At 43.0% G+C, this 25,258-nt stretch overlaps 1 protein-coding gene across 6 annotated transcripts in view; it reads right to left on the bottom strand.

The window, feature by feature from the left end:
• Positions 1-23,856, bottom strand: part of ZNF184 (zinc finger protein 184) — a 28,476-nt gene extending 4,620 nt beyond the window's left edge. The window contains exons 1-6 of one of the 6 annotated variants that reach the window (XM_047858567.1): positions 22,056-23,856; positions 21,615-21,769; positions 20,311-20,406; positions 9,438-9,505; positions 2,673-2,799; positions 2,279-2,374 (exon numbers count right to left, since the gene is read on the bottom strand). In XM_047858567.1, the coding sequence (XP_047714523.1) occupies positions 2,279-2,374; positions 2,673-2,799; positions 9,438-9,505; positions 20,311-20,353 (334 nt within the window). In that variant the 5' untranslated portion in view covers positions 20,354-20,406; positions 21,615-21,769; positions 22,056-23,856. The other 5 variants (XM_047858568.1, XM_047858569.1, XM_047858572.1 and 2 more) reach the window with 5 other exon arrangements.
• Between the last annotated feature and the right edge of the window lie 1,402 nt (positions 23,857-25,258).

Genomic DNA, 25,258 nt, shown 5'->3' with positions numbered 1-25,258 from the left:
CTTGTCTCCTCCCGACATTAGCCTCTCTCACATTTTTAATCCTGCATCCGGCTTTCTTGCTAGACGAGAGAACTCCAGACCCAGGGTCTGCGACAGAGAAAGTTCCAGAAGGCCAGACTGAACCGCACCATTCCTACTGCAGAAAGGCATTTGCACTTTACTAGTGTGAAGCTGTGGGCACCGAGCGCAGGACCGCAACACCCCTGTGCATGGAGAAGTACTCACACACGCAGACGGGCGGACTGCCACACACCAGGGAGACCATAGGGATCGCGGCTACGCATCAAGATTCTGCAGAGACCAGGTCACCAAGACAGCCCAGAGGAGACGGCAGAAAGAGGGCAAGGAAGACAATACAAGGACCAGGAGCCACTTCGGTGCAGGTATTGTTACCGCTTCCGATTACCTGTACATTTCTGTAAATCTGTAAACTGCTTTTACGGAGGGAAAAAGTGCCAGGTCCACAGCTAAGAGGAAGTCTGCTCTGAGGGCTGAAGCGGGCGGGACCAACGGCCAGCTTACAAGATGGCCATCGTTTGGTCACGTCCCAGGAACAAAAGTAAACCAAAGAATGGAGCCAAATATTTCAAGGGACTGTCTTCTACCTACGGACCGGGTCACTGGAACCACCACCTACATGAGCTATGTATGTAGCTCATGTACATGAGACACCAACATGAGGAGTCTAGTATTTTTACCTAAATAAGTCTTTTTGGTAATGACTGAAGCATTTTGTGAAAAGTCTAGGATTTTTAGATACATATTTAAATATTTTTAAATTGCTTTTTCATCTGCTCAAGTTGGAATTTTTAAAAACTTCGTTTTTAATTTGTAATAAAACTTGACCATTTTTTTCCCCAAAAGTTAACAACATGTAAGCATGACTTAATAAAAGCTTTTTTTTTTTTTTAAATCACTTTTCTAAATTGTGTTCCATGAAACCATCTTCTTTTAAAAAATGTATTTATTTTGGGGGCGCCTGGGTGGCTCAGTCGGTTAAGCATCTGACTTCGGCCCAGGACATATCTCACAGTTCCTGAGTTTGAGGCCCGCATCAGGCTCTGTGCTGACAGCTCGGAGCCTGGAGCCTGCTTTGGATTCTGTTTCTCCCCCTGTCTCTCTCTGTCTGCCCCTCCCCAGCTCATGCTTACACTCTGTCTCTGTCAAAAACTTAAAAAAAAATTTATTTTGAGAGGGAGTGCACACAGGGGACGGGCAGAGAGGGAGAGAGAATCCCAAGCAAGCTTCACAATGTCAGCACAGAGCCCGACGTGGGGCTAGAACTCCCAGAACGTGAGATCATACCAAGAGTCAGACGCTCAATGGACTGAGCCACCCAGGAGGCCTCTAAAGGAAATATTTTAATTGTGCAGTTTGGAAAGGATTCACTGTTGGGAGAGTGAGGCTTTGAGGAAGAATGTGACATTCTATGCAACCTTGTTGGAAATTCATAATGCCCAACTACGTATTTGAAAATCTGAGTTCTTCTGGCAAGAAACCTGCTAAAATTTTAGATGATCCAACACTTCCCAAATCTGAACACAGAGTACTTTCTTTTCTCCATAAAAAAGAACCCCCACCCCAGCTCACTGACTCTGGAGATCTATCCCTTACCTTGTATGACTAAGTCTGTATATGTTTTCAGGGTCAGATCTCTGAAGAGGTCTCTCTGTGCAGCTGGGAATTCACGGTTTACAAGAAAGTTATTCACAGTCTCAAGGACGGTCTGAGTCGTAAGATCGGAGGCGTAAGGAATAAAACGGAAGACTGCAGACACAGACTTGCTCGTGCAGAGTTTGGCTGGGAAGGCAAGGAGGCAGCCTGGATGGTGGCCGAAAGGATGAACAGTGTTGAGTAAAAGTATTGAGAAATTTAGGTTACTGTTTCCGTTTGAAAGGCCTAGTAATAGAGCCTGTAGATCTAAAAAAAAGGGGGAAAAACAACCCTGTAGGGCTGTAAAGCGAGGTGATAGTTAAGAGATAGTTAGATCAGAGTCCCAAAGGAGGTGGGGAAAGATGGAACCCACCGGAGTCCAGGTTAAGAGGTTGCCTTCAGAACAAGGCAGGAAGGATGCCTCCTGGGAGAGGAATATAAAACTAGAACAGATGTCAAAAGCCCCAGTGTTCTCACAAAGCCCAAGAGTCCGGATGGATTCTCGTTTCGCCACGGGAGCTGCTTTCAAGAAAAACAGATCTATCTAGATTTCAGCCATAAAAACCTCTTGCCAGGCTGAGGCCTAGAAGTGACGATGCTCTTCCCCCAGGTCCCCAGTACTTACCCCCGCCAGTAGCTCCCGGAACACCGGACTCCACCACCCATGGCTCCGTCCCTTGTTCTAACTGGGAAATCACGTCAGGTTTGGAGACTTGGAGTCCTGCTCACAGGGGGAAAAAAAGGTGTGTGGCTGCAGTAAAAGCCCCGTGGGACAAATCCGACGGCTCTGAACAGCACATAAAGCCTCAGCAGTCCAAATGCCCAGACATGGTTTAATCTGGAAACCGACGTGGGTTCAGAAAAATTACTAGGTTGTACTTCTACCTGCTAGGAGAGTAGAAACTTTTTCAAAACTTAGCAATCTTTGCTTCCTTAACTTCATCAGAGGCAAAAACTTACCGAAGCAGAGAGCCCTCCTCCTCCACACCCACAGACACTTAACTCCGAGAGACCCTTACCTATAGAGACAAGGTGTGTGTAATTCTCCAGCGTCACATCCCTGAACAAGTCTCTCTGTACAGGGTCCAGCTGTTTCCATTCCTCCTGGGTAAAATCCACTATCACATCCTTGAAGGTCACGGATTCCTGAAATAGCAAACATATTCCTCCTCAGCCATAACGCATTAACCCGGGGAAAGGGCCAAGTCGGCAACACTGACAGAAGCAAGGCGAGACAGTTGCGGGGCCATCTGGAAAAGGACTCTGATGGTTCCTCTTTGTGAAGTGACTATAAAAACGGTACCTCGTTCGTAGGCTCCCTGTGAGATCTATATAAGAAGTCAACGTGACACATTTAGGGTCTGGCATACAATTAGTGGCAAGTCAATGGAGGCCTTTGTTGTGGTCAGTCATCGTCACCTCTGTGTTCTAAGGTCTATCAAGTATTAATAATACACCTACTGACAAAAATGAAATGTTTTACTACCTACAATGTTCAGTAACAATCAAAAATGTTTCTGAAAGAATCTGGGGAGGAGAATTCCCTATCACATCTCAAAGTATACCAAGATGTATACCAAAAGATTAAGATAAATTAAAACAGTGGCCGAGTAAGGAATAAAACTCAATGTAGCAAAACAGTCCAAAAACGGACCCATGGTTATAAGAACTGAATATGTCGATTAAGCAACCATCAAATCAGTTTGAAAAAGCTGAATTAGTCACCAAACGGTGTCATAACAGTGACTGTCCAGAGAAAAAAATGAAGGTGGGTTTCTTCATGGCACACAAATATTTCTGTTGAGTCGAAATTCAATTTTAAGAAAAAGCAAAAATAGAATAAGAGGTAGGGTTTATAATCTTGCAGTGTAGAAAGCAAACACCCTAAGACTGACCCATACCGCCACACAAATGCGTAAAACTTCTCAAATAAGCCATAAAAGGCAATATTCTGAGATCCCACAAATAGCAAAAGAAGCCCGATGAACCCACATCAATTAAAAAAAAAGCCAACAACCCAAACAGGCAATTCACCCGACAGTCGTAAATAAGCCATGAAAAAATGCCCCACTCCACCGCCACTACGGTGGGAGGAGCTCAGGCCGGCTAGCGCGCGGGCAGCGCGCATGTGCAGCGTGGCAGGGACACGCGGTCTGTCTCCGGGGCAATCCGACGGGATCCACAGAACTTTAAATGCACGTATCCGTGAATCCAGCGTTACTGCTTGTAGGAATTTATTCTCCAGAAACACCTCGGATGCAAAGACATACGCACCAGTCCCCTCGCAACACCGTGGAGGGAAAACAAGCAAGTTAAATGCCCATTAACAGGACAGTGCTTACAGACTTTGTGGTGTATCCGTGCTACGCACTTGACGCGGACTTTTGAATGAAGGAGCTCGATGTGCGCTAATTAGGAAATGACGTGTGATACGAAGATCAGTATACACGGCCTGATCCTGGTTCTGTTCTTACGAATAGGCAAGTTCTATGTAAATGACAGAAAAAAACCTACAAGACGACACAACCAAATATCAGTGGCGCTGTGTGGTGGGACTCGGAGGCAGTACGGGGGACGTCCTACTTTTGTCTTTATTCTGCATTTGAAATCGGGTGACTTAATTTGGTTTGAAATTGACAACTGTTGAGATTTCTGCCTCTAGCCACAGCAGAGCGACCGGACGGGCTCTCCCGGTGCAAGCGAGCACACGCCCCGAAACAAACACGCTGGCACTTGAACAGCAGGCAGACGGAGAGAGGGGAGCCGATCACCTGAGCCCCGCACCCCCTCGTTTCGGCCCGGAGGCGCTAGGGACCCACAGCAGGAGGCAGGGCCCATCCCCGACAGGCGTCTCCCCGAGACCACGCCGGAGGCGGAGGAACGTGCACGTTATGGCGTAAGCTCTGTCACACTGGCAGCTGCCGCGGTGACAGAGCCAGAGTGGAGGGGACGCGCACGCTCCACTCCCATACCGTTCCGGCACACTCCAGGAGCGAGGCCAGAGGAACAGCGGCAGGTCTGGGCTGCTCGGCCCTTGCTAAGCTGCAGGGACACGTGAACAAGCCCTGGAAACGAATGCCTGGGAGTCCCCGACGGCGGGGTTACTGTGCGCCTACGCGCCACGTTCCAGACCTGTCCACACGTGAAGACACGCGCACACGGCGCCCACTTTGGGGTCTGTGCCACAGCCGCTCAGAGCCGCTCAGGACTCCAGCAGGCTTCCCGTCTCCTCCCCTGTCCGTGCGTCCCAACTGGAAAGGAAGTGCCTCTGCGTGACCGTCACAGAGGGAGGCCTCGGAAGTGTGTACCTGATGTCTCTGGATTCCGCTTGTGATCTTTTCCCTTCTCACGCTGTTTTGTGTCCTTTGTTGTAATAATCTTTAGCCCTAAGTCTTGCCACCGAGTTGGGCGAGTCATTCTGGCAAATCATTGAATTCAAGGGTGGTCGTGGGCAGCCCGAAAAATGGACCCAGAGTAAGGCGAGGCTAGACCAGCCTTAAGAAAGCTTAGGGATCAAAAACAAACCGCAAGGGGCGCCTCAGGGGCTCAGTCGGTTAAGCGTCCGACATCAACTCAGGTTATGATCTCACAGTTTATGGGTTTGACCCCCGGGTTGGGCTCTGTGCTGACAGCTCGGAGCCTGGAGCCTGCTTTGCATTCTGTGTCTCCCTCTCTCTGCCCTTCCCCTGCTCGTGCTGTCTCTCTATCTGAAACAAACATCAAAAAACCCCACAAAACTTCAAGAAGATCAAGCTGTGGTCCAGATGAGAGTAACAAGACTGGATTTACACTCCTGCATGAAATAACCAAAAAATCCCAGACAAAACATATGAAACAACAGTTTCCAAGACAACAAATCTCCTACAACAAAGGACAGCCATCCCTAAGAATCAGTAAAGCAGTGAGGTGGGCCGTACAGCTGCTCCCACTTCCTGCCTCGAGAGCCCACGGGACAGAGGGCCGCAGAGGAGACAGCGAGCAGAGAAGCCAGCGAGCAGAGAAGCCAGCAGAACCCCAGAGGCTCCCGCTTGAGCTTCCAGCAAGTACCCAACCGTGCGTGGCTGCGAAGAGGCCACCGGAGGCAGGGAGAAAATCGCCAGGTACTGGCGTTCAAAATGGGCTGGAAACAGTCTCCATTCCCATCATCAGTCAAAGTGGAAAATTTCATAGTTCATTAGACATTGGGTAGAATACGCAGCAAGGTCGTGTCTCAAGAGTGGCGATAAGTGGCCTTAGACTATACACTGTCCTGGTTCACCTAACAGACCTTAAAGCAAGATTTGAAAGAAACACTGGTTCGGGCACCATAACTGCATCCCAGAATAAGGCTCAAGGATATTTGACAGGAACACAAAACTATGCAGAACCCAACAAAGTTAAATCAGAGATTTAAATCAGAGATTATGAGGTATACAGAGCAGCAGGAAAATACAGCCTATAATGAGGAAAATAACCAGTTAAAGCCAACCCGGAACTAACACACATGCTAGAATTAACAGATGAGAACATTAAAAATTATTCTGGCCGCATTCCGTATGTTCAAAAAGCTAATAGAGGCACGCGAGACATTTTTTAAATAGACCTAAGTGGAACGTCTAGAGCTAAAAATGAGAATGTCTGGAGATGAAGAACACACTGAATAGCGTTCATGGCAGATGAGGGATGAAGAAGAAAAGATTAATAAATTCAAAGACAATGAGATAAAAACTATCAAAAGTGAAACAGGAAAAAAAACACGTAAAAAGATGTAGCTTCAGGGAGCTCTGGGCAACTTCAAGTGGCCCATTACGTGTGCAGCTGGAGTCCCTAAAAAAAGGAGAGGAGAGGAGCAGAGAAAACATTTGAAGAAATAAATTTGAAGAAATAAATTTTTTTCTAAACTTGATGAAAATTGTAAACCCACAGATCGAAGAAACTCCATGAACTCCAAGTATTAAGAGACACAAATCTACATTGAGACACATCTTAATAGCTCAAACCCAGTGATGGAGAAAATCCTGAAAAACAGGGCACATGAATAAATATAAAGGAACAGAGAAATGACAGCAGCTTTTTCGACGCAAGCAGTGCACAGAGGAGAAAATGAAGCAACAACAGCGTAGAACAGAACAGACAGTGTAGAGAGGAGAACGGTCAATGTAGAACTGAAAAACAAAGGCACAGTAAAGACTTCTTCAGATACAAAAACCTGAAGGAATTCCGTGGCTACAAAGGTGCTCTGAGAAATCTTAAGACCTTCATGCAGAAGAAGAAATGATACCAGATGAAAATAAGGGCCTACACCGAAGATTCTCAACCTTGTCGTTACTGATATTTTGGACCAGATCATTCTTTTAAATAATCTGGGGGGGAAGGGGCATCACTGCATCAACCCACCGGATGCCAACAGCACTTCCCACTGACTCAGGACAACCAAAATGTCTCCTGACATTTCCGAACGTCCCAGGGGTCAAAATCACCATAATTGTGAATCACTGATGTACATCATAAAGGATGAAAAACACTAGAAATAGTAGTTGGGTGGATAAATATATATACATTTTTCTTACTATCTTTTCCAGCTCTTTAAAAGGTAATTGCTTGGGGCGCCTGGGTGGCGCAGTCGGTTAGGCGTCCGACTTCAGCCAGGTCACGATCTCGCGGTCCGTGAGTTCGAGCCCCGCGTCGGGCTCTGGGCTGATGGCTCAGAGCCTGGAGCCTGTTTCCAATTCTGTGTCTCCCTCTCTCTCTGCCCCTCCCCCATTCATGCTGTCTCTCTCTGTCCCAAAAATAAATAAACGTTGAAAAAAAAAAAAAAAGAAAGAAAATCAGTAAGGATATAAAACACTTGAGGGGCGTCTGGGTGGCTCAGTCTGTTAAGCGTCTGACTTCGGCTCAGGTCATAATCTCACCGTCCATGAGTTCAAGCCCCAGGTCAGGCTCTGTGCTTTCAGTTCAGAGCCTGGAGCCTGCTTCAGATTCTGTGTCTCCCTCTCTTCTCTGCCCCTTCCCTGCTCACACTGTGTCTTTCTCTCTCAAAAATAAAAAATATATATATTAAAAAAAAACCCACTTGAACAACAACTTGACCTAAATGACACGTGTGGTATATGGAATAGTGGCCCTCCCAAAGATGTCCACATCCTAATCCTTAAAACCTATGAAATTATTATCTAATACAAGAGACACTGCAGAAGCGATCCCGGTGGGGAAATATCCCAGAATGCATGAGGGGCCCAAGGTAATCAAGAGTCCTTACAAAAGGGAGGCAAGAAGGTCACAGGGCAGATGTGAAAAGGGAAACAAGTCAGAGTCGCAGAGAGGTCTGCAGATGGAGGAAGGGGACACAAGCCAAAGAATGCAGGCAGCCTCGAGAAGCTGGAAGAAGGGAACAGATTCTGCCCTAGAGCCTTCAGAGGATGCAGCCCAGCCTACTGACCCCTGCAACTAAGCCAGTAAATGTGTAGGTTCAAGCCATTAACCTTGTAAAAGGAAACAAATACATTCTTAGAATCCTCTACCCAACAACCTGAAAAAATACACATTCTTCTCAAGTGCTCACTGCTCATTTATCAAGATAGACTATAATGAGAACAAAAGTCTCAGATTCAAAAAGATTCAGTCATACAGAGAATGTTCTCTGGTTGGGTATCTTCACTGTCTTGACTGTGGTGATGGTTTCATGAGTGCACGTGTACGTCAAAACTTATCAAGTTATACACTTTAAATATACACAGTTTATTATCACATCACTCACCAGTAAAAAATAAAGACCTACCAGAGTCTTTGAGTCTGAGCTCAAAGTAGGAAGAACTGGGGTCATTTCTTTGACGATTACATTGTGGGACAAGAACTAGGGGAAAAAAATCTAAGAAAAAGGAGCCTGATTAAAGGGGGGCTTGAGGTTAATTATACCTGGTGGAATAATGGTTACCTTTTTTTCCTAAATTCTCAGTTGCTGTTTTTTCTTAAAACATTGTCCTGTCCAATCCCTCCTCAGAAACCACAAATGGTTCATGAATGGCCTACAGAATAAAGCCTTCAACACCTCGTCTAGACATCAGAGGCTTGTCCTGTTCCAACTTCTTCAACCATTTGTTTACCATCTGCCCAAAGAAACCAGCTCCCACAATCTTCATGAACCCTATGTGACACCTTTCTTACTTGTGAACCTTTGCTCAAAATCTTCTCCATACCGAGGGGCGCCTGGGTGGCTCAGTCGGTTAAGCGTCCAACTCCTGATTTCAGCTCGGGTAACCATCTCACGGTGCATGAGTTCCAGCCCCGCTGACAGCACAGAGCCTGCTTGGGATTCTCTCTCTCTACCCCTCCTCCACTCACTGACTCTCTCTCAAAATAAATAAATAAACATTAAAAAAAAATACATCCAAATGTCACCCATCCTTTTACTAGTAACACAAATCCCTTATCCCCGTGAAACTCTCCTGACCCCGCCAGACCACACACTTTTTGCATTCTCTATTTTCATGGTACTCATTTAACCTGTTTTATATTTACCTGTTCTGGTTTTTAGCGGTCATTTGGCCTATTCAAGTTAAGGATCAAGTCAAGACTTGATCTTCTTTTGCTCTCTCACTGTTGGAGCATGACAAGATACGAAGCAAGAAGTTAAGTCGCAAACGTGTCAGTCAAGCTGGAGAGACAGAGGTCCGAACAAGGTCACTGGGCAGGTGGGAGCCCAGGATGAATTCCCAACATTGGCTTTTAAATGAACATACCCCACAGCAAAAAATACACAATCCACTCGAAGGACTAAAATGGCATTTGGGATAATTCCGACTTACGTGAAAACTGGCTGCTGGGAGGAGAGTATGTCCCCCTGGGAGAAGGGTGGACTCCGAAGAGGTTGGATCTGGAGAAGAAAAAACCACAGTGAGTCGTGTCAACATTAGCTGGTCCCTGCAATCTTAAATCCAGATTATCTTTCTACATGAGAATAGCAGGAACTATTATGCCATTTCCTTTACTTCTCAGAATCCAAAAAAAGAAACCAGATAAATGCTGACTAGCGCCGTGGCACCCTCATCGGTAGGCTCGGGAGGTAAAGCATTACTCTCACAGTTCTGTCTCTAGACTTAACAGCATCATTCAACTCAATCTATGTTCCCTATTAAGAGAGGCAAAGTATTTCTGCTGCCTTCTCTGCTATATCCAACATCTGAATAAAAAATGATTATTTCCAGGGGCACATGGGTGGCTCAGTCGGTTGAGCATCTGACTTTTGATTTCGGCTCAGGTCACGATCTCGTGGTTCATGAGTTCGAGCCCTGCATGGGGCTCCGCCCGGACAGCGCAGAGCCTGCTTGGGATTCTCTTCCTCCCTCTCTCGCTCAAAAATATATGAACATTTTTTTTTAAATGAAAAAAAGATACGATTACTTCCCAGGCCCTTTGAAACTCTGCTATTCATGAAAATTAAATATCACAATGGCATATATTAGTCATACTACCTACCCGCTAGATTGTCTAAAAATTAAACAGACCTGATCAGTACTAACTGCGGCAAGGACATAGAGAAACTGGAACTTTTGTGCAGTTGCTTGTAAATTTATCAATCACATAGAAAAAGTGTTTGGCAGGTATATACTGACTTTAAACATGTTCGTTGTGAATTCAGCAATTCCACTCGTGTGCCTACTATCATGAAAGTGAGGGCTTACAACCACCTAAACACTTGTACAGGACTGCTCATAGCAGGTTTACTGATGATAGCCCCAAACCGGAAATAACCCAAACGTCTTTCAACGTGAATAAACCATGACATTTTCACACAACAGAATATTATTCAACAATATAAAGAACGAGCTGTCGATATACCAAATAACATGGATGTAACTCATAATGTTGAGCAAAACAAAAAACATAACAAGATGCATGCTATGTAATTTCACTTAAATAAAAAAAAAAAACAGACCAAACTGGTCTATGGTAGTAGAACAGTGATTACCTCTGGAGGGATAACAACTGGGCAGGAGCACAAGAGAAAGTTCTGGGGCATCGGAAACATTCTATATCTTAATGTGGTGGTGATTACACTGGTATATGATACATAAAAAATTAACCAAGCACTATACTCTAGATTTGTGCACTTTATGTATATAATTGATATGTCAACGAACAAAAACAAACATTGTTCTTGGGGAGGTCTATTCAGAGTAATGGTTACCAGGGAAGCCCGGTTCTCAGAAAACAGAGGAAGCAACAAAAGGAACTGTTTATTATTCTAGACTTAAATTTGATCAGTAAGGGAAAACTGATCTGTAATAGAAATTCTGAGGAAGAAAAATGAAGATGTGATTTTATAGTTTTTATTTAAACTTTTTTATGTTTACTTTTTGAGACGGGGGTGGGGAAGGGGGAGTAAGAGAGGGAGACACACAGTCTGAAGCAGGCTCTGGGCTCTGAGCTGTCAGCACAGAGCCTGATCTGAGGCTTCAGCCCACAAACCCTGAGATCCTCACCTGAGCTGAAGCTGGATGCTTAACTGACTGAGCCACCCAGGCGCCCCAAGAGTTTTTTTTTAAGTTTTCGTCTTTTATTTAGTGTTGCTGATAACAATTCTTGTTTTTTTAAATTCACATCCAAATTAGTTAGCGTATAGTGCAACAATGATTTCTGGAGTAGATTCCTTAGTGCCCCTTCCCCATTTAGGCCCTCCCCTCTCCCCCCTCCCACAACCCCTCCCATAACCCTCAATTTGTCCTCCACATTTAAGAGTCTCTTCTGTTTTGTCCCCCTCCCTGTTTTTATATTATTTTTGTTTCCCTTCCCTTATGTTCATCTGTTTTGTCTCTTAAAGTCCTCATATGAGTGAAGTCCTATGATACTTGTCTTTCTCTGACTAATTTCACTTAGCGTAATACCCTCCAGTTCCATCCACATAGTTGCAAATGTCAAGATTTCATTCTTTTTGACTGCCGAGTAATACTCCATTGTGTGCATATATCTATGTATACATGTACCACATCTTTATCCATGCATCCATCCATGGACAGAAGGAAATGACCATGTACAGCTATGTACCCAAAACTTTAGGGAAACCGAAATGAGAAACATGGGTAAGATGCTTTTGATTTCAAGTAACAGAAACCCACAGAACCAACACCAGTGACACCTGTAGAAAGCAAGTATGTGCCTGGCAACAGCAGATGCTCACTACATGTTACAGGTTTCAGGACTATAAGGGATCCGTCCATGAAAAGTAATCCTAACCAAACAACTGAAAAATCCCAAAAAGAAAACAAAAGGCAACGACTTACAATGAAATTACTCTGGCAATAATTCTGAGGAACTCAGAATTAAAAAGAACGTTCATAAAAGATATGATAGGCAGGGAACTGAGGAGAAGGATGTCATCAACGTGGCAGAGTAAGAGTTTTCTATCGTCTTCCCTCAAAGAACACGATTCAGACAATCACCCAGGGATGGTTCACAGTGTCTGTGTGGAAGTCCAGGAGCCCAACAGAGAAGCTTCAGCACACCCAGGACCGGATGCTCCGAAGATGCAAGAGGCAGGTTCACTTTATCTGCATCACCCCCCACCCCCAAGGTGGTAAAGCTCAGGGCCGAGAGACCTTCAAGGCCCTTTATTTCTCCCACAGGGGAAAGTGAGCTGTGAGAGTATTCAGCTTCCTGCCAACGAGAACCACTTCCTTCCCACCCAGCCAGAGACCGTGTGACTGGGGGACAGGGAGCAGCTGAGAGAACAGGAGTCGGTGCTCTCAGAGGGAAATGAAGGACCACAGATCCTACAAGCCACTTCATGGGCCCTCAGGAAGCCAACCCACTGGGGATGCTCCAGCTGCAGATACCCCCAACTAGCCCATGGGCACCTCCAGTGCCCTACATACCTCCCCACAACACCCCTGGCCCTATGGCTGGCTCCCTATGGACACTCCCGATGGAGGGGAGAGCGAGACTTTGTAGACAACTAGTGAGCGCATGCAGAGGGCCGACCTGACCCTGCAGGGCTGAGAGAAAGCACTAAGCCCTCAGCATTCAGCACCACCAAGGAGAGCAAATGGGAGTCTGTCAGCACTCAGCCTGGCTTTGCAGGACTGAGAGAAGGCACACAATTTTACGAATTCCAGCCAAGAGGGAATAAGACATGTGGGGCAGACATAGCCATAGAAGGTCAGAGAAAGCCTCAGAATCCCTGACAGAAGGTATTTTTTTTCCTGAAACCAGTAAGTAAAGACAGGAGAAGGTGACTACTTCTTCAAATGCAAAGATGGAACACCAGATTTCAAGAAACACGAAAAACCAAGAAAACAGGACACCACTAAAGGAACACAATTTTCCTTTAACTAACCCCTAACAAATGGAGATTTATGACTTACATGACAAAAAAAAAATAATAGTTCAAAATAATTGTTTTAAAGATGTTCAGTGAGCTAGAAGAAAACACAGAAAAATATTTAAATTAAATTAGGAAAACAATACATAAAATTAGAAGTTTAGCAGATAGACAGACATCATTAACAAAAGGCAAAGCAAAACAAATTTTAGAGCCAAAGAACATAATGAATGATATGAAAAATGCAATGGAAGACACCTATTGCACACTGGACCATCCATGGAGAGGAAAGAACCTGTGAGGTAGAACACATGTCATTTGAAATTATCCATTCAGGGGCATCCGGGTGGCTCCATCAGTTAAGCGTCCGACTTTGGCTCAGGTCATGATCTCATGGGGAGTTAGAGCCTCATGTCAGGCTCTGTGCTGATAAGCATCTGCTTCAGATTCTGTATCTCCCTCTCTCGGCCCCTCCTCCACTCACTCCCATCTCTCTCTCTCTCAAAAATAAGTAAACACCGAAATTATCCATTCAGAGGAAGATAAAGGAAAAAAAGAATGCCTATGAAAAACAATCTACACATTAGTGGAGTCCCAGAAGAATAAAGGAAATAAGGAACAGAAAGCTTATCTAAAGAAATAATAACTAAGAATTTCCCAAATCTTGGGAGAGACTAACACCTCCAAGTTCATGAAGCTCACAGGTCTCCAAATAATTTCAACTGAAAAACATCTTCTCTAAAACACATAATGATAAAACTGTCTACGATCAAAGACAAAGAGAAAATTATAAAAGTAGGAACAGGGAAAAAAAATTTTTGTTCACATTTAAGGGAAGTCCTGGGAAGGCTACTGGCAGATTTCTCAGCAAAAAAAAGTGCAGCCAGCACAGAGTGGGATAATATATTCAATGTGCTAAAAGAAAAAAACTGCAAACCAAGAATACTTTACCCAGCAAAGCTATGCTTCAGAAATGAGGGAGAGATAAAGACTTTTCTATACAACACAAGTTGAAGGAGTTCATCACCTCTAGAGTTGTTTTACAAGAAATGCTGAAAGGCATCATTCAAGGTGAAGTAAAAGTATACTAATTAATAACATGAAACATGAAATTCCAAAACACACTGGTAAATGGGGCACCTGGGTGGTTCAGTCGGTTAAGCATCCAACTTAGGCTCAGATCATGATTTCATGGTCCGTGAATTCAAGCCTCGCGTCAGGCTCTGTGTCGATATCTCAGGGCCTGGAGCTTGCTTCAGATTCTGTGTCTCCCTCTCTCTCTGTTCCTCCCCCACTCACACTCTGTCTCTCTCTCTAATATAAATAAGGAAAAATTAAAAACAAAAAAACCCAACACACTGGTAAAGATAAGTATATAGTCAAATTCAGAACACTAATACTGTAATATGGTTGTGTGTTCAACATTTAATTCTTATATAAAGGTTAAAGGACAAAAACGTTAACTACAATAATTTATTAACAGACACAGAATATAAAAAGATGTAAACTGTGATGTCAAAGACAGATAATAGGAAGGGCAGTAATAAGATCGAGTTTTTGTATGGAATCGCAGTTTAGTTGGTTATCAGCTTGAAACAGACTGTTTTATCTCTAAGATGTTTTCTGTAGGCCCCAGGATAACCACAAAGCAAAACTTACAGTAAATACACAAAAGTTAAAGAAATCAAAGCATACCACTATGGAAAATGATCAGTTCACAAAGGAAGACAGCAAAAGGGGAAGAAAGGAGCCAGGGAAGTACAAAACAGCCGGAAAAAAACCCCAAAAAACCCTAATAAGGCAATAGTAGGTCTTCACTTAAATGGACTAAATTCTCCAGTCGAAAGGAACACAGTGGCTGAATGGATAAAGGAAAATAAGACGCAACTGATATACTGCCTTATAAAAGACTCACTTCAATTTTAAAGGCACCCTAGGCTCAAAGTAAAGGGATGGAAAAAGATACTCCATCCAAAAGGAAAGCAAAAGAGAGCAGAGGTAGCTATACATATATCAGACAAAATAGACTTAAAGTCACAAATTGTGAAAAGAGACCAAAAGAGCCATTATATAATGATAAAGGGGTCAATTCATGAAGAGGATATAATAATTACAAATACATACTAACATCGAAACTCCTAAACTTATTAAGCAAATACTAACAGGTTTCAGGGGGGAAATAGACAACAATGCATAATAGTAGAAGACTTCAGTACCCCACTTTCAGCAATGAGTGGCGCATCCAGACAGAAAATTAACAAAGAAACACTGGACTTGAACCTACTTGAGACCAAATGGACCTAAAAGACATATATACAACATTCTATCCAACACCACCAAATACACATTCTTCTTGAGGACACAAGGGGCATTCTCCAGGATAGATCATATGAAAAATCACAAATCAAGTCCTGGTAAATTTAAGAAGACTAAAATCATACCCACTATCTACTCAAACAATGATATGAAAAGTGGAGGTCATTCAAAAATACGTGGACACGGGTGCCTGGGTGGCTCAGTCAGTTAAGCATCTGACTCTTGGTTTCAACTCAGGTCATGATCTCATGGTTTTGTGAGTTCGAGCCCACATTGGGCTCTGCGCTGATGGTGTGGAGCCTGCTTTAAATTCTGTTTCCCCGTCTCTCTGTCCCTCCCCTATGTGCGTGCATGCACGTTCTCTCTCTCTCTGAAAAGAAATAATAAACAAACTTAAAAATATATATATGTGAACACAGGGCTGCCTGGGTGGCTCAGTCAGTTACGTGTCTGACTTCGGCTCAGGTAATGTCTCACGGTTCATGGGTTCGAGCCCAGCGTTAGGCTGTGCTGACTGCTTGCTCAGAGCCTGGAGCCTGCTTCAGATTCTGTGTCTCCTTCTCTCTCTGTGCCCCTCCCCCGCTCATGCTCTTGTCTCTCAAAAATAAATGTAAAAATAAATTAATTAATTAATTAATTAATTAATTAAATTAAATATGTGGACACAAAACAACATATTCCTGAGCAACCAAAAGAGTAAAAGAAGAAATCAAAAGGGAAGTCAAAAGATATCTCGAAACAAATAAAAATGGAAACAAATTATCAAAACTTATCAGATATAGCAAAATTAGTTCTAAGAGAGAATTAACGCTAAATGTCTACATTAAGAAAAAAGAAAGTTCTCAAATAAACAACCTAGCTCTGCACTCAAGGAACTGGAAAAAGAACAAACTGAGTCCCAAGTTAGCAGAAGAAAGGAAATAACAAAGATCAGAGCAGAAGTAAATGAAATAAACACCAGAAAAATAATAGAAAAGATCAATGAAACTAAGAGTTGGTTTTTTGAAAAGGCACACAAAATTGAAAAACCTTTAGCTAAACTAAGAAAAAAAGAGAAAAAGCTTAAATGAAAGGAAGCATTACCACAGAAATTGATACCACAGAAATCTGATCCACAGAAAGGATCACAAGAAACTACTGTGCCATCAAAATGGATAATCTATATCAGGGCATCCGGCTGGCTCAGTTGGTTGAGCATCTGACTTGAATTCAGCTCAGGTCATGATCTCAGTTTGTGAGACTGAGCTCCATGTTGGGCTCTGAGTTGACAGTACAGATCCTGCTTGGGATTCTCTCTCTCCCTCTCTGCCCCATCCCTGCACACACTCAACTCTTTCTCTAAATAAATAAATTTTAAAAAATGGATAACCTATAAGAAATAAATTCTTGGAGGGGCGCCTGGGTGGCGCAGTCGGTTAAGCGGCCGACTTCAGCCAGGTCACGATCTCGCAGTCCGTGAGTTCGAGCCCCACGTCAGGCTATGGGCTGATGGCTCAGAGCCTGGACCCTGTTTCCGATTCTGTGTCTCCCTCTCTCTCTGCCCCTCCCCCGTTCATGCTCTGTCTCTCTCTGTCCCAAAAATAAAAAATAAAAAAAAAACGTTGAAAAAAAAAAAAAAGAAATAAATTCTTGGAAACATACAACCCAATAAAACTGAATCATGAAGAAACAGAATATCTGAACAGACCAATAAGGAGTAAGGAGATTGAATCAGTAATCAACCTTCCCCCCAAACAGACAAGCCCACTGTTTCACTGGTAAACTCTACCTAATACTTCCAACAATTTTTAACACCAATACTTTTCAAACTCAGCACCATATATAACAAACCTACTCATCATACTCACTGGTAAACATTCAAAGACTTCCCTTTATGATAAGGGACAAGAGGAGGGGCCCACTCTCACCTTTTCTATTTAACATAATACTAGAAGTCCTAACCAGAGTAATTAGACAACAAAAAGAAATAAAAGGTATCCACATTAGAAAGGAAGAAGTAAAATTATGTTTGCAGATGACATGATATTATATAGAGAAAAGCCTAAAACTCTACCAAAACCACTGTTAGGCATTAGTGGTATAGTGGTGAGCATAGCTGCCTTCCAAAAACACTGTTAGAACTAATCAACAAATTCAGCAAAGTTGCAGGACACAAAATCAACATACAAAAATCAGTGGTGTTTCTAAACACTAAAAATGAAGTATCTAAAAAAAAAAAAAAAAGAAAAGAAAACAATCCCATTTAGAATAGCATCAAAAACAATAAAATAAAATACTTAGGAATAAATTTAACCAAGTAGGTGAAAGATCTCTACTCTGAAAACTACAAAACACTGATGAAAAAAAAAATCACAGAAGACACAAATAAATAGGTATCCCATGTTCATGGATCAGAAAAATTTCTATTGTTAAAATGTCCATAATACCCAAAGCTGTCTACAGATTCAATGTAATCCCTATCAAAATACCAATGGCATTTTTCAGAATAATAGGAAGAAGAATCCTAAAATCCATACGGTACTACAAAAGGCACCCAAAAGACAAAGCAATCCTGAGAAAGAAGAACAAAATAGGATGCACCACACTTTCTGATGTCAAACTATATTACAAACCCATAGCAATGAAAACAATGTGGTGCTAGCATAAAAAGAGACACAAACTAATGGAACAGAATTGAGAGCCCAGAAGTAAACCTTATGTTTAGCCAATTCATATTTGACAAGGGACCCAAGAATACCCAATGGGGAAAGAATGGTGGAAGAACAGTCTCTTCAAAAAATGGTGGTAAGATGGGGTGCCTGGGTGGCTCAGTCGGTTAAGCATCCGACTTCACTCAGGTCATGATCTCACAGTCCGTGAGTTCGAGCCCCGCGTCGGGCTCTGTGCTGACAGCTCAGAGCCTGGAGCCTGTTTCAGATACTGTGTCTCCCTCTCTCTCTGCCCCTCCCCTGCTCATGCTCTGTCTCTCTCTGTCTCAAAAATAAATGTAAAAAAAAAAAAAAAAAAAAAAAAAAGCCTTTCAAAAAAAAATGGTGGTAAGAAAATTAGATATAATTACATGTAGAAGAATGAAAATGAACCCTGTCATATACCAATCATGAAAATTAACCTGAAATAGATTACAGATTTAAACAAAACCTAAAACCTAAAAGTCCTAGAAGAAAACTTAGGAGGAAAGCTCCTTGACACTAGTCTTGGCAATGATCTTTTCAACATGACATCAAAAGTACAAGCAACATAAGCAAACATGAACTATAGCAAACTAAAAAATTTCTGCAAAGAAAAGCAAAGGAAACCATCAATAAAATGAAAAGGCAACCTATGGAATGAGAGAAAATATTTGCACACCACGTATTTGATAGGGGTTAATATCCAAAATATATGTAAGGAACTCATACAACTCAACAGCATAAAAACAAGTAATCCAATTTAAAAATAGGCAGAGGACCTGAATGAACATTTTTCCAAAGAAGATACACAAATGTACCAAAGAGGTACATTAAAAGATGCTCAACATCATTAAGTATCAGGGAAATGCAAATCCAAACCAAGTGAGATATCACCTCACACCTGTTAGAATATTATCAAAAAGACAAAAGATAATAAGTGTTGCTGGATGTGTAGAAAAGGAACTTTTGTGTACTATTAATGGGAATGTAAATTGGTATAGCCACTATGGAAATACATATATCACATTTTCTTTATCCATTCATGTGTTGATGGACACTTAGGTTGTTTCCATGTCCTGGCTATTGTGATTAACACTATAATAAATATGGGGGTGCAGATACTTCTCCAAGATAGTGATTTCATTCCCAGAAGTGGGACTGCTGGATCATTTGGAAGTTCTATTTTTAATTTCTTGAGGAACCTGTATTGTTTTCCATAGTGATTATTTCCATTTACATTTCTATCAACAGTGGTGATATGTGTATATACACACACAATGGAATACTATTCCGCCATAAAAAAGAAGGAAATCCTGCCATTTGCAACAACATGGATGGACCTTGAGGACATTAGCTAAGTGAAATAAGACAAAGACAGACAAGTACTGCATGATCTCACTTATATAAGGAATCTAAAAAAGCTGAACACATAAAGACAGTAGAATGGTGGCTTCCAGGGGCTGAGAGGTGGAGGAAATAGGGAGATGCTGCTCAAAGGGTACAAACTTCCAGTTGTAAGTTCTGGGGATCTATGTACTGCATGGTGACTATTGTTAACAATACTGTATTATACACTTGAAAGTTGCTGAGAGTGTAAATTTTAAAGGTTCTCACTGCACACGCATACACACATACACACACAGAAGGCAAATACGTGGAGTGAAAGATGTGATAACCCTACTGAGGTAATCACTTCCCAATATATATCAAATCATCACTATGGACAACTTACACAATGTTATGAGTCAAGTATATCTAAATATAGCTAGAAAAAACTTTTTCTCAGAAACATTTTGTAGTTTTAAGTGTACAGAGCTTACATATATTAGATGTATTCCTGTTTCATATGTTTTAATGTTTTGTTTTGTTTTTTTTAATGCTCATTTATTTATTTTGAGGAGAGAGAACATGAGCGGGGGAGGGGCAGAGAGCGAGGGAGAGAGAATCCCAGGCAGGCTCCATGCTGTTCAGTGCAGAGTCAGACGCAGGGCTCAGTCTCACAAACCATGAGATCATGACCTGACCCGAAATCAAGAGTTGGATGCTTAACCAACTGAGCCACCCAGGCGCCTCTCCCATTTCATATTTTTGATGCTATTGTTATTTTTATTATAATCTGTAATTGTTCTTCGATGATATAAAAAAAAACAGCTGATGTTTAAAATCAAACTTTTTGTTTTGTTTTGAGATAATTTTAGATAGATATGCACTTGTAAGAAACAGAAGAGATTCTTTGCACTCCTAAAAAAAAAAAAAGAATTGACAATCAATGAGATATATCTCGAACCTGCATAAATAATACAAGAAATATTAAGACTTCTAATGATGTTAAATAAATTCAAAAAAAGAACTGTATGATAATAGGTTAAACCAAACCTGACTTGATGGCCATATCTGAACAATGTAAAGACAGTGACATTGCAGAGGAAAGTCTATAATGACAGGTCACAGGGCTCTGTCCTTACTCTGAACCTGTTCAAGGACATGAAGAAAGAAATAAAAGGAATATTCATTAAATGGCAGTGAGATAAAGTTGGAAAGGACAGTTAAAACACTGAATAAATGGGGCACCTGGATGGTTTGGTCGGTAGACCCTGTGCCTCTTGATCTCAAGGTCATGAGTTCAATGTGTGGAGCCTACTTACAACAAATATATGTAAAAACAAAAACAAAAAAAACACTGAATAGATGAAGATTTGTAATTATTCTGACAAGCTGGAAAAACCCCTAAACAATCATATATGTGAAGTCCTGATATTTAAGGATAAAAAACAATTCTCTTACACAGGATGACATAAATCTACTTCCCTACGGTTATGTAAAAAAGATCTAGGGCTTACAGCACAATATCACTGATTTTTTTCAAAACAAACGTAACCTGATGCTGCACAGCAGAAATATAATTCAAACAAATTCGTCCTTTTAGGTGTTTTTGAAAGCATTTGTAAAGAACTATGTTTACTTTCAGGCAACGAATTTTAAGAAGCATGCTCTCCTGCAGGAGAGTCGAAGAGGTCCAGATGTGTCCTATAAGATCCATCAACGGAGCTGAGGCGGTTTTGCTTAGAAAAGAAAAGAATGTGCGAGTAGGAGTTGTAACAGCTGAATTCACATTCTGGAGGGCAGTAATGTGGAAGAGAGAACAGTCTCTTGCTTTCGGAGACTAAGAACTAAGATCCAACACAGAAGTTACAGGGCTGGGCACTTCTGCCTAATAGAAGGAACTAAAAAAAAAGAGCCAACAAGGGGACAGTCTGCACCCAAAATGGAGTTTGATGCCACACTTCGCATAGGCTTGACAGACGGCCATCAGCAAGGGACACTTTAATTCTTGCACTGAAGGGATGATTACCAAGATTTTTTCTGACTGCAAGTTTACCATTCTAATATTTAAGAAACAGAAGTCACGTGAGGATCACAGACATTCTGAATCATCTCTCCTTCTCATTCCTCAATCCCGAAGCCGGGGAGACTTAACTCTTCCTGCAAGTCTCTCCATATGAATGTAACAATCTCTCCCCTTGATGTAATGCAGTTTTTCTCTATCCCTAAGATAAGCTCCCCACCCCCCCCCCCCAACTTCCACCTCTACCAATGAGTTCTGTCAAGTAGTCGATCTTCCGGTCCTCACTGTTCTTTTGCCTCCATCAGCCCTCTGTCCCCCCTCCAGTCCCCACTACCTTCCATCTCAGGAGCTCATTCCACTCCTCCGGAGCCTGGACACCAGGATTTCTCAAGCAGCGTCCTTCCAGCGGGGGCCTCGGTCCGGGGGGCTCAGGTGTCCGGCCAGGAGTCTGCGCCGGCTGAGCCCTTACACGGGCGGAGCGGGGCAGCCCTAAAAGACACAGCCCGGGGTCAGCAGCCTGCGTCACAATCGCACCTCTGAGTTTTGCACAGTGGCTAAGAGACCCTTGGAAAAGAGAAGTGCCCGCCGAGAGCCACCAAACAGGCACTCCCGCTGAACAAAAAGAGAGTGGAGCTCGAGTACGCAGGTTCAGCCCCGGATTCAAAAACCCCTTGGTGCCCACCCTGCAGTCTGGCCAGAGGCGCCCCCAGACCCGGCCCGTTACCTCCGTGCCCACTTGCGGGCTCACACCCCGGCTCGCGAACGGAAGACACACCTGTTGCGGGGTGGAAACGCTGGAAGGTGGAGCGGCGGGGCGGGGCCCGCTCCCAGTCCTTCCTCCCAGACCGGAACAAAAGAACAAAGCCCTCCAAGGGATCAGGGCGGAACCGCCCCGCACGGAGGGAGGCGAGGGGCGCCCCCTCCGAGGACTCCCCAGCTCCCTCTCGCAGAGGCCGCTTCCAGCGGGGCGAGGAGGATGACGTCACGCAGCCGCAAGGCTGGCGGTTGCCATGGTGATACCTGGGCTTCCCTCCCTCTAGGGCGCTCCACACTCTCAGCTCGCGCGTCCGGAAGCGCCGGGACCGGCACCAGACCTAGCGAAGGGAGCCGAAGAGGGTGCACTTCCCCAGCGCCAACCTCTGCCGGCTTCAACGGCCACTTCCGGTCGCGCGGAGAGAGCCCCTCCCCCCGCTCGTCGTGCCCGGCGGACGCGCGGAACTACGGTTCCCAGAATGCTCCACCACGCCGAACTCCATTTCCCAGAGCTCCCGTTGGGCGGGGCCGAGAGTTCTCCGCGCCAGTCTCTGGCTTCTGAACTTCTCTGGTGGGAGTAACGGGATCCTGGAGAAGACCCTCAAGTTTGTGTGACCGAACGTTGTGTAGGAGATACACATTTACACACGTGTATAATTTTAAAACGCAGGGAAACACACTGCACAATTCATTATTTGCCTTTACTACTTGTTCTGCATTCTATTTAGTGCTCTATTTCTTCATTTTAAAACTTCTTGTCGTGGCCCATTATATTGCCTTCAGGACTTTCAAATGGGTCGCGACCCACATCTTTTCAAATGCTAAAGGAAAGCGGGAAGTGGTGTTACCGTGTTCTGCCCTACAGCAGTGCACGGTGTATGCCTACGTCAGCTGCGAATGGAGTCCAACGCCGGTCTGTCGGTGTGTCCCTGGCAGAAAAGAACCCAATAGAAGTCCGTAGGTTTTTATAGTGTTCGATGTGTGGCCCACGCAACTGACTGTGCTGCTTCCCAGGCTTTTGGATAGAGGGCCTAAGGTCAAGTCAGTGCTGGATGACAAAACATTAAACTTGGAAATCCTAACAATGAGTACATGAAAGACAAATTCACAAAGGAAAGGAAAGGAGAAACGACATCTAAGACCAGATTTCAAAGAAGATCTAAGGGAGGCACAAGAAAATTTCAGGGAACAAGTTGATATTCTCAGTAGATTCCAAGAAGACATCGACCCAATGAAAACAGGATAGAAAGATGTGAGAACAAGATGTGAAAAAAACAAAACACTAAAAAGACATTCTAGATGAAAAAGGATAAAAATATATAGCGAGCATATTTAACATAAGCAGCATAATTAAAGTCATATTGGAGAACTGGATGGATGCTGTGAAAAGTGAGTCGGTTACCTATAGGATATTCTTTTAAAAAGCTCTTCTATGAATCAGAAGAAAAAGATGAATGAGGCAGAAGAAAAAGTGATATAAAGGACAGACGATGGAAAGCCAACATAGGGATAACTGGCCATCAGGAAAAAGTGACAATATGCAATGAGCTATGATTTTCATATGACTTTATGCCAGGCAGGGTCCTAATAAGTGCTTTGCATCTATTAACTTTTTTAATTCCTAAAACAAGCTAATGAAGTTATTCTGTATTATTATTCCTACTCTACAACTGAAGGAAGCTGAGGCACAGATACGTTGAATAACTTGCCTAAATCACACAGCCAGCAAATGGGGAAGCTGGGACTTGAGTTTAGGAATTTGGTCCCAAACTCTCACTTTTAATCTCTGTAACACTAGACCCCCCCCCCCCAAGTAAAGACATGAACAGTTTCCCGAGTTTAAGAATATATCTCTTGGGGCGCCTGGGTGGCTCAGTCGGTTAAGCGGCCGACTTCAGCTCAGGTCATGGTCTCGCAGTCCGTGAGCTCGAGCCCCGCATCGGGCTCTGTGCTGACAGCTCAGAGCCTGGAGCCTGTTTCAGATTCTGTGTCTCCCTCTCTCTGACCCTCCCCCATTCATGCTCTGTCTCTCTCTGTATCAAAAATAAATAAATGTTAAAAAAAAAAAAGAATATATCTCTCATTCATGGCTGGTGGGAGGGCAAAATGGTACAACCACTTTGGAAGACAGTTTGCAATTTCTCACAAAACAAAACATACTCTTACAATACGATCCAGCAATCTCGTTCCTGGATATTTGCCCGAATGAACTGAAAACTCATGCTCATATAAAAGTCTAATTTCCAAAACTTGAAAGCCACCAAAATGTCCTTCAATAGGTGATGGATAAACAATGGCACGTCCAGACAATGGAATATTATTCTGCAAGGAAAAGAAATAGCCTATCAAGCTACCAAAACACCCGGAAGAACATTAAATGCATACTGCTGAGTGAAAGAATTTGAAAAGGCTACATACTTTATGACTCCAACCATATAACATTCTGGAAAAGACAAACCTGTGGAGACTGCAAAGGACAATGGTTGCAAGGTAATGGGGAGAGGGAAGGAGTCATGGATAAATAGAGCGAAGGGGATTTTTAGGGCAGCGAAACCATTCTGTATGATAGCGTAATGAATGTATGTCATTATATTTTTGTCAAAACCCATAGAACGTACAAGACACAGTGAATCCCTAATATTAACTAGCAGCATAAATAATATCAATACTGGCTCATCAACTGAAACAAAGGTACCACACTAACTCAAGATGTTAATGATAGAGAAAACTGGTTGGGGGAAGGGGGAGTGAGAGTATATGGAAACTCTATACCTTCTGCTCAATTTTTCTGTAAACCTAAAACTTTTTTTAAAGTGTATAATTAAAAAACACATGACCATCAAAGTTGCTCTGTTAAGGTTTCAGAAGGAAATGAAGGACACGTAATGAGAAACTGGAAGAAAAGTGACTGTTGTTATAAAGTGAGGAAATTGCCAAGCACAGCGTGGAAGGTGCAGCTTGACTTCTCCCTGATGTCTATAGTTTAAAAAAAAAAATTTTTTTTTACAAAAATTTAAAAAGAAATCGAGGAAAGAACTGTTAAGCAAAAGGGAACCAGATTTTGATGACTTGGAAAATTTTTAGCCATCCCTTACACGAAAGAGACTTTCAATACTGAGGACAGCAAGAACGCATGTGTACACATATATATTAGTTTTAGTGACTGGGTCTACACATAAAATGGAAGCTAGTACAGGAAGTTGCACATAGATGCTCCGGGGCTAT

This window comes from Prionailurus viverrinus, chromosome B2, assembly GCF_022837055.1.
Source record: "Prionailurus viverrinus isolate Anna chromosome B2, UM_Priviv_1.0, whole genome shotgun sequence".
Taxonomy (NCBI): Eukaryota; Metazoa; Chordata; class Mammalia; order Carnivora; family Felidae; genus Prionailurus; species Prionailurus viverrinus.
This window is presented reverse-complemented; position numbering and strand designations above follow the sequence as displayed.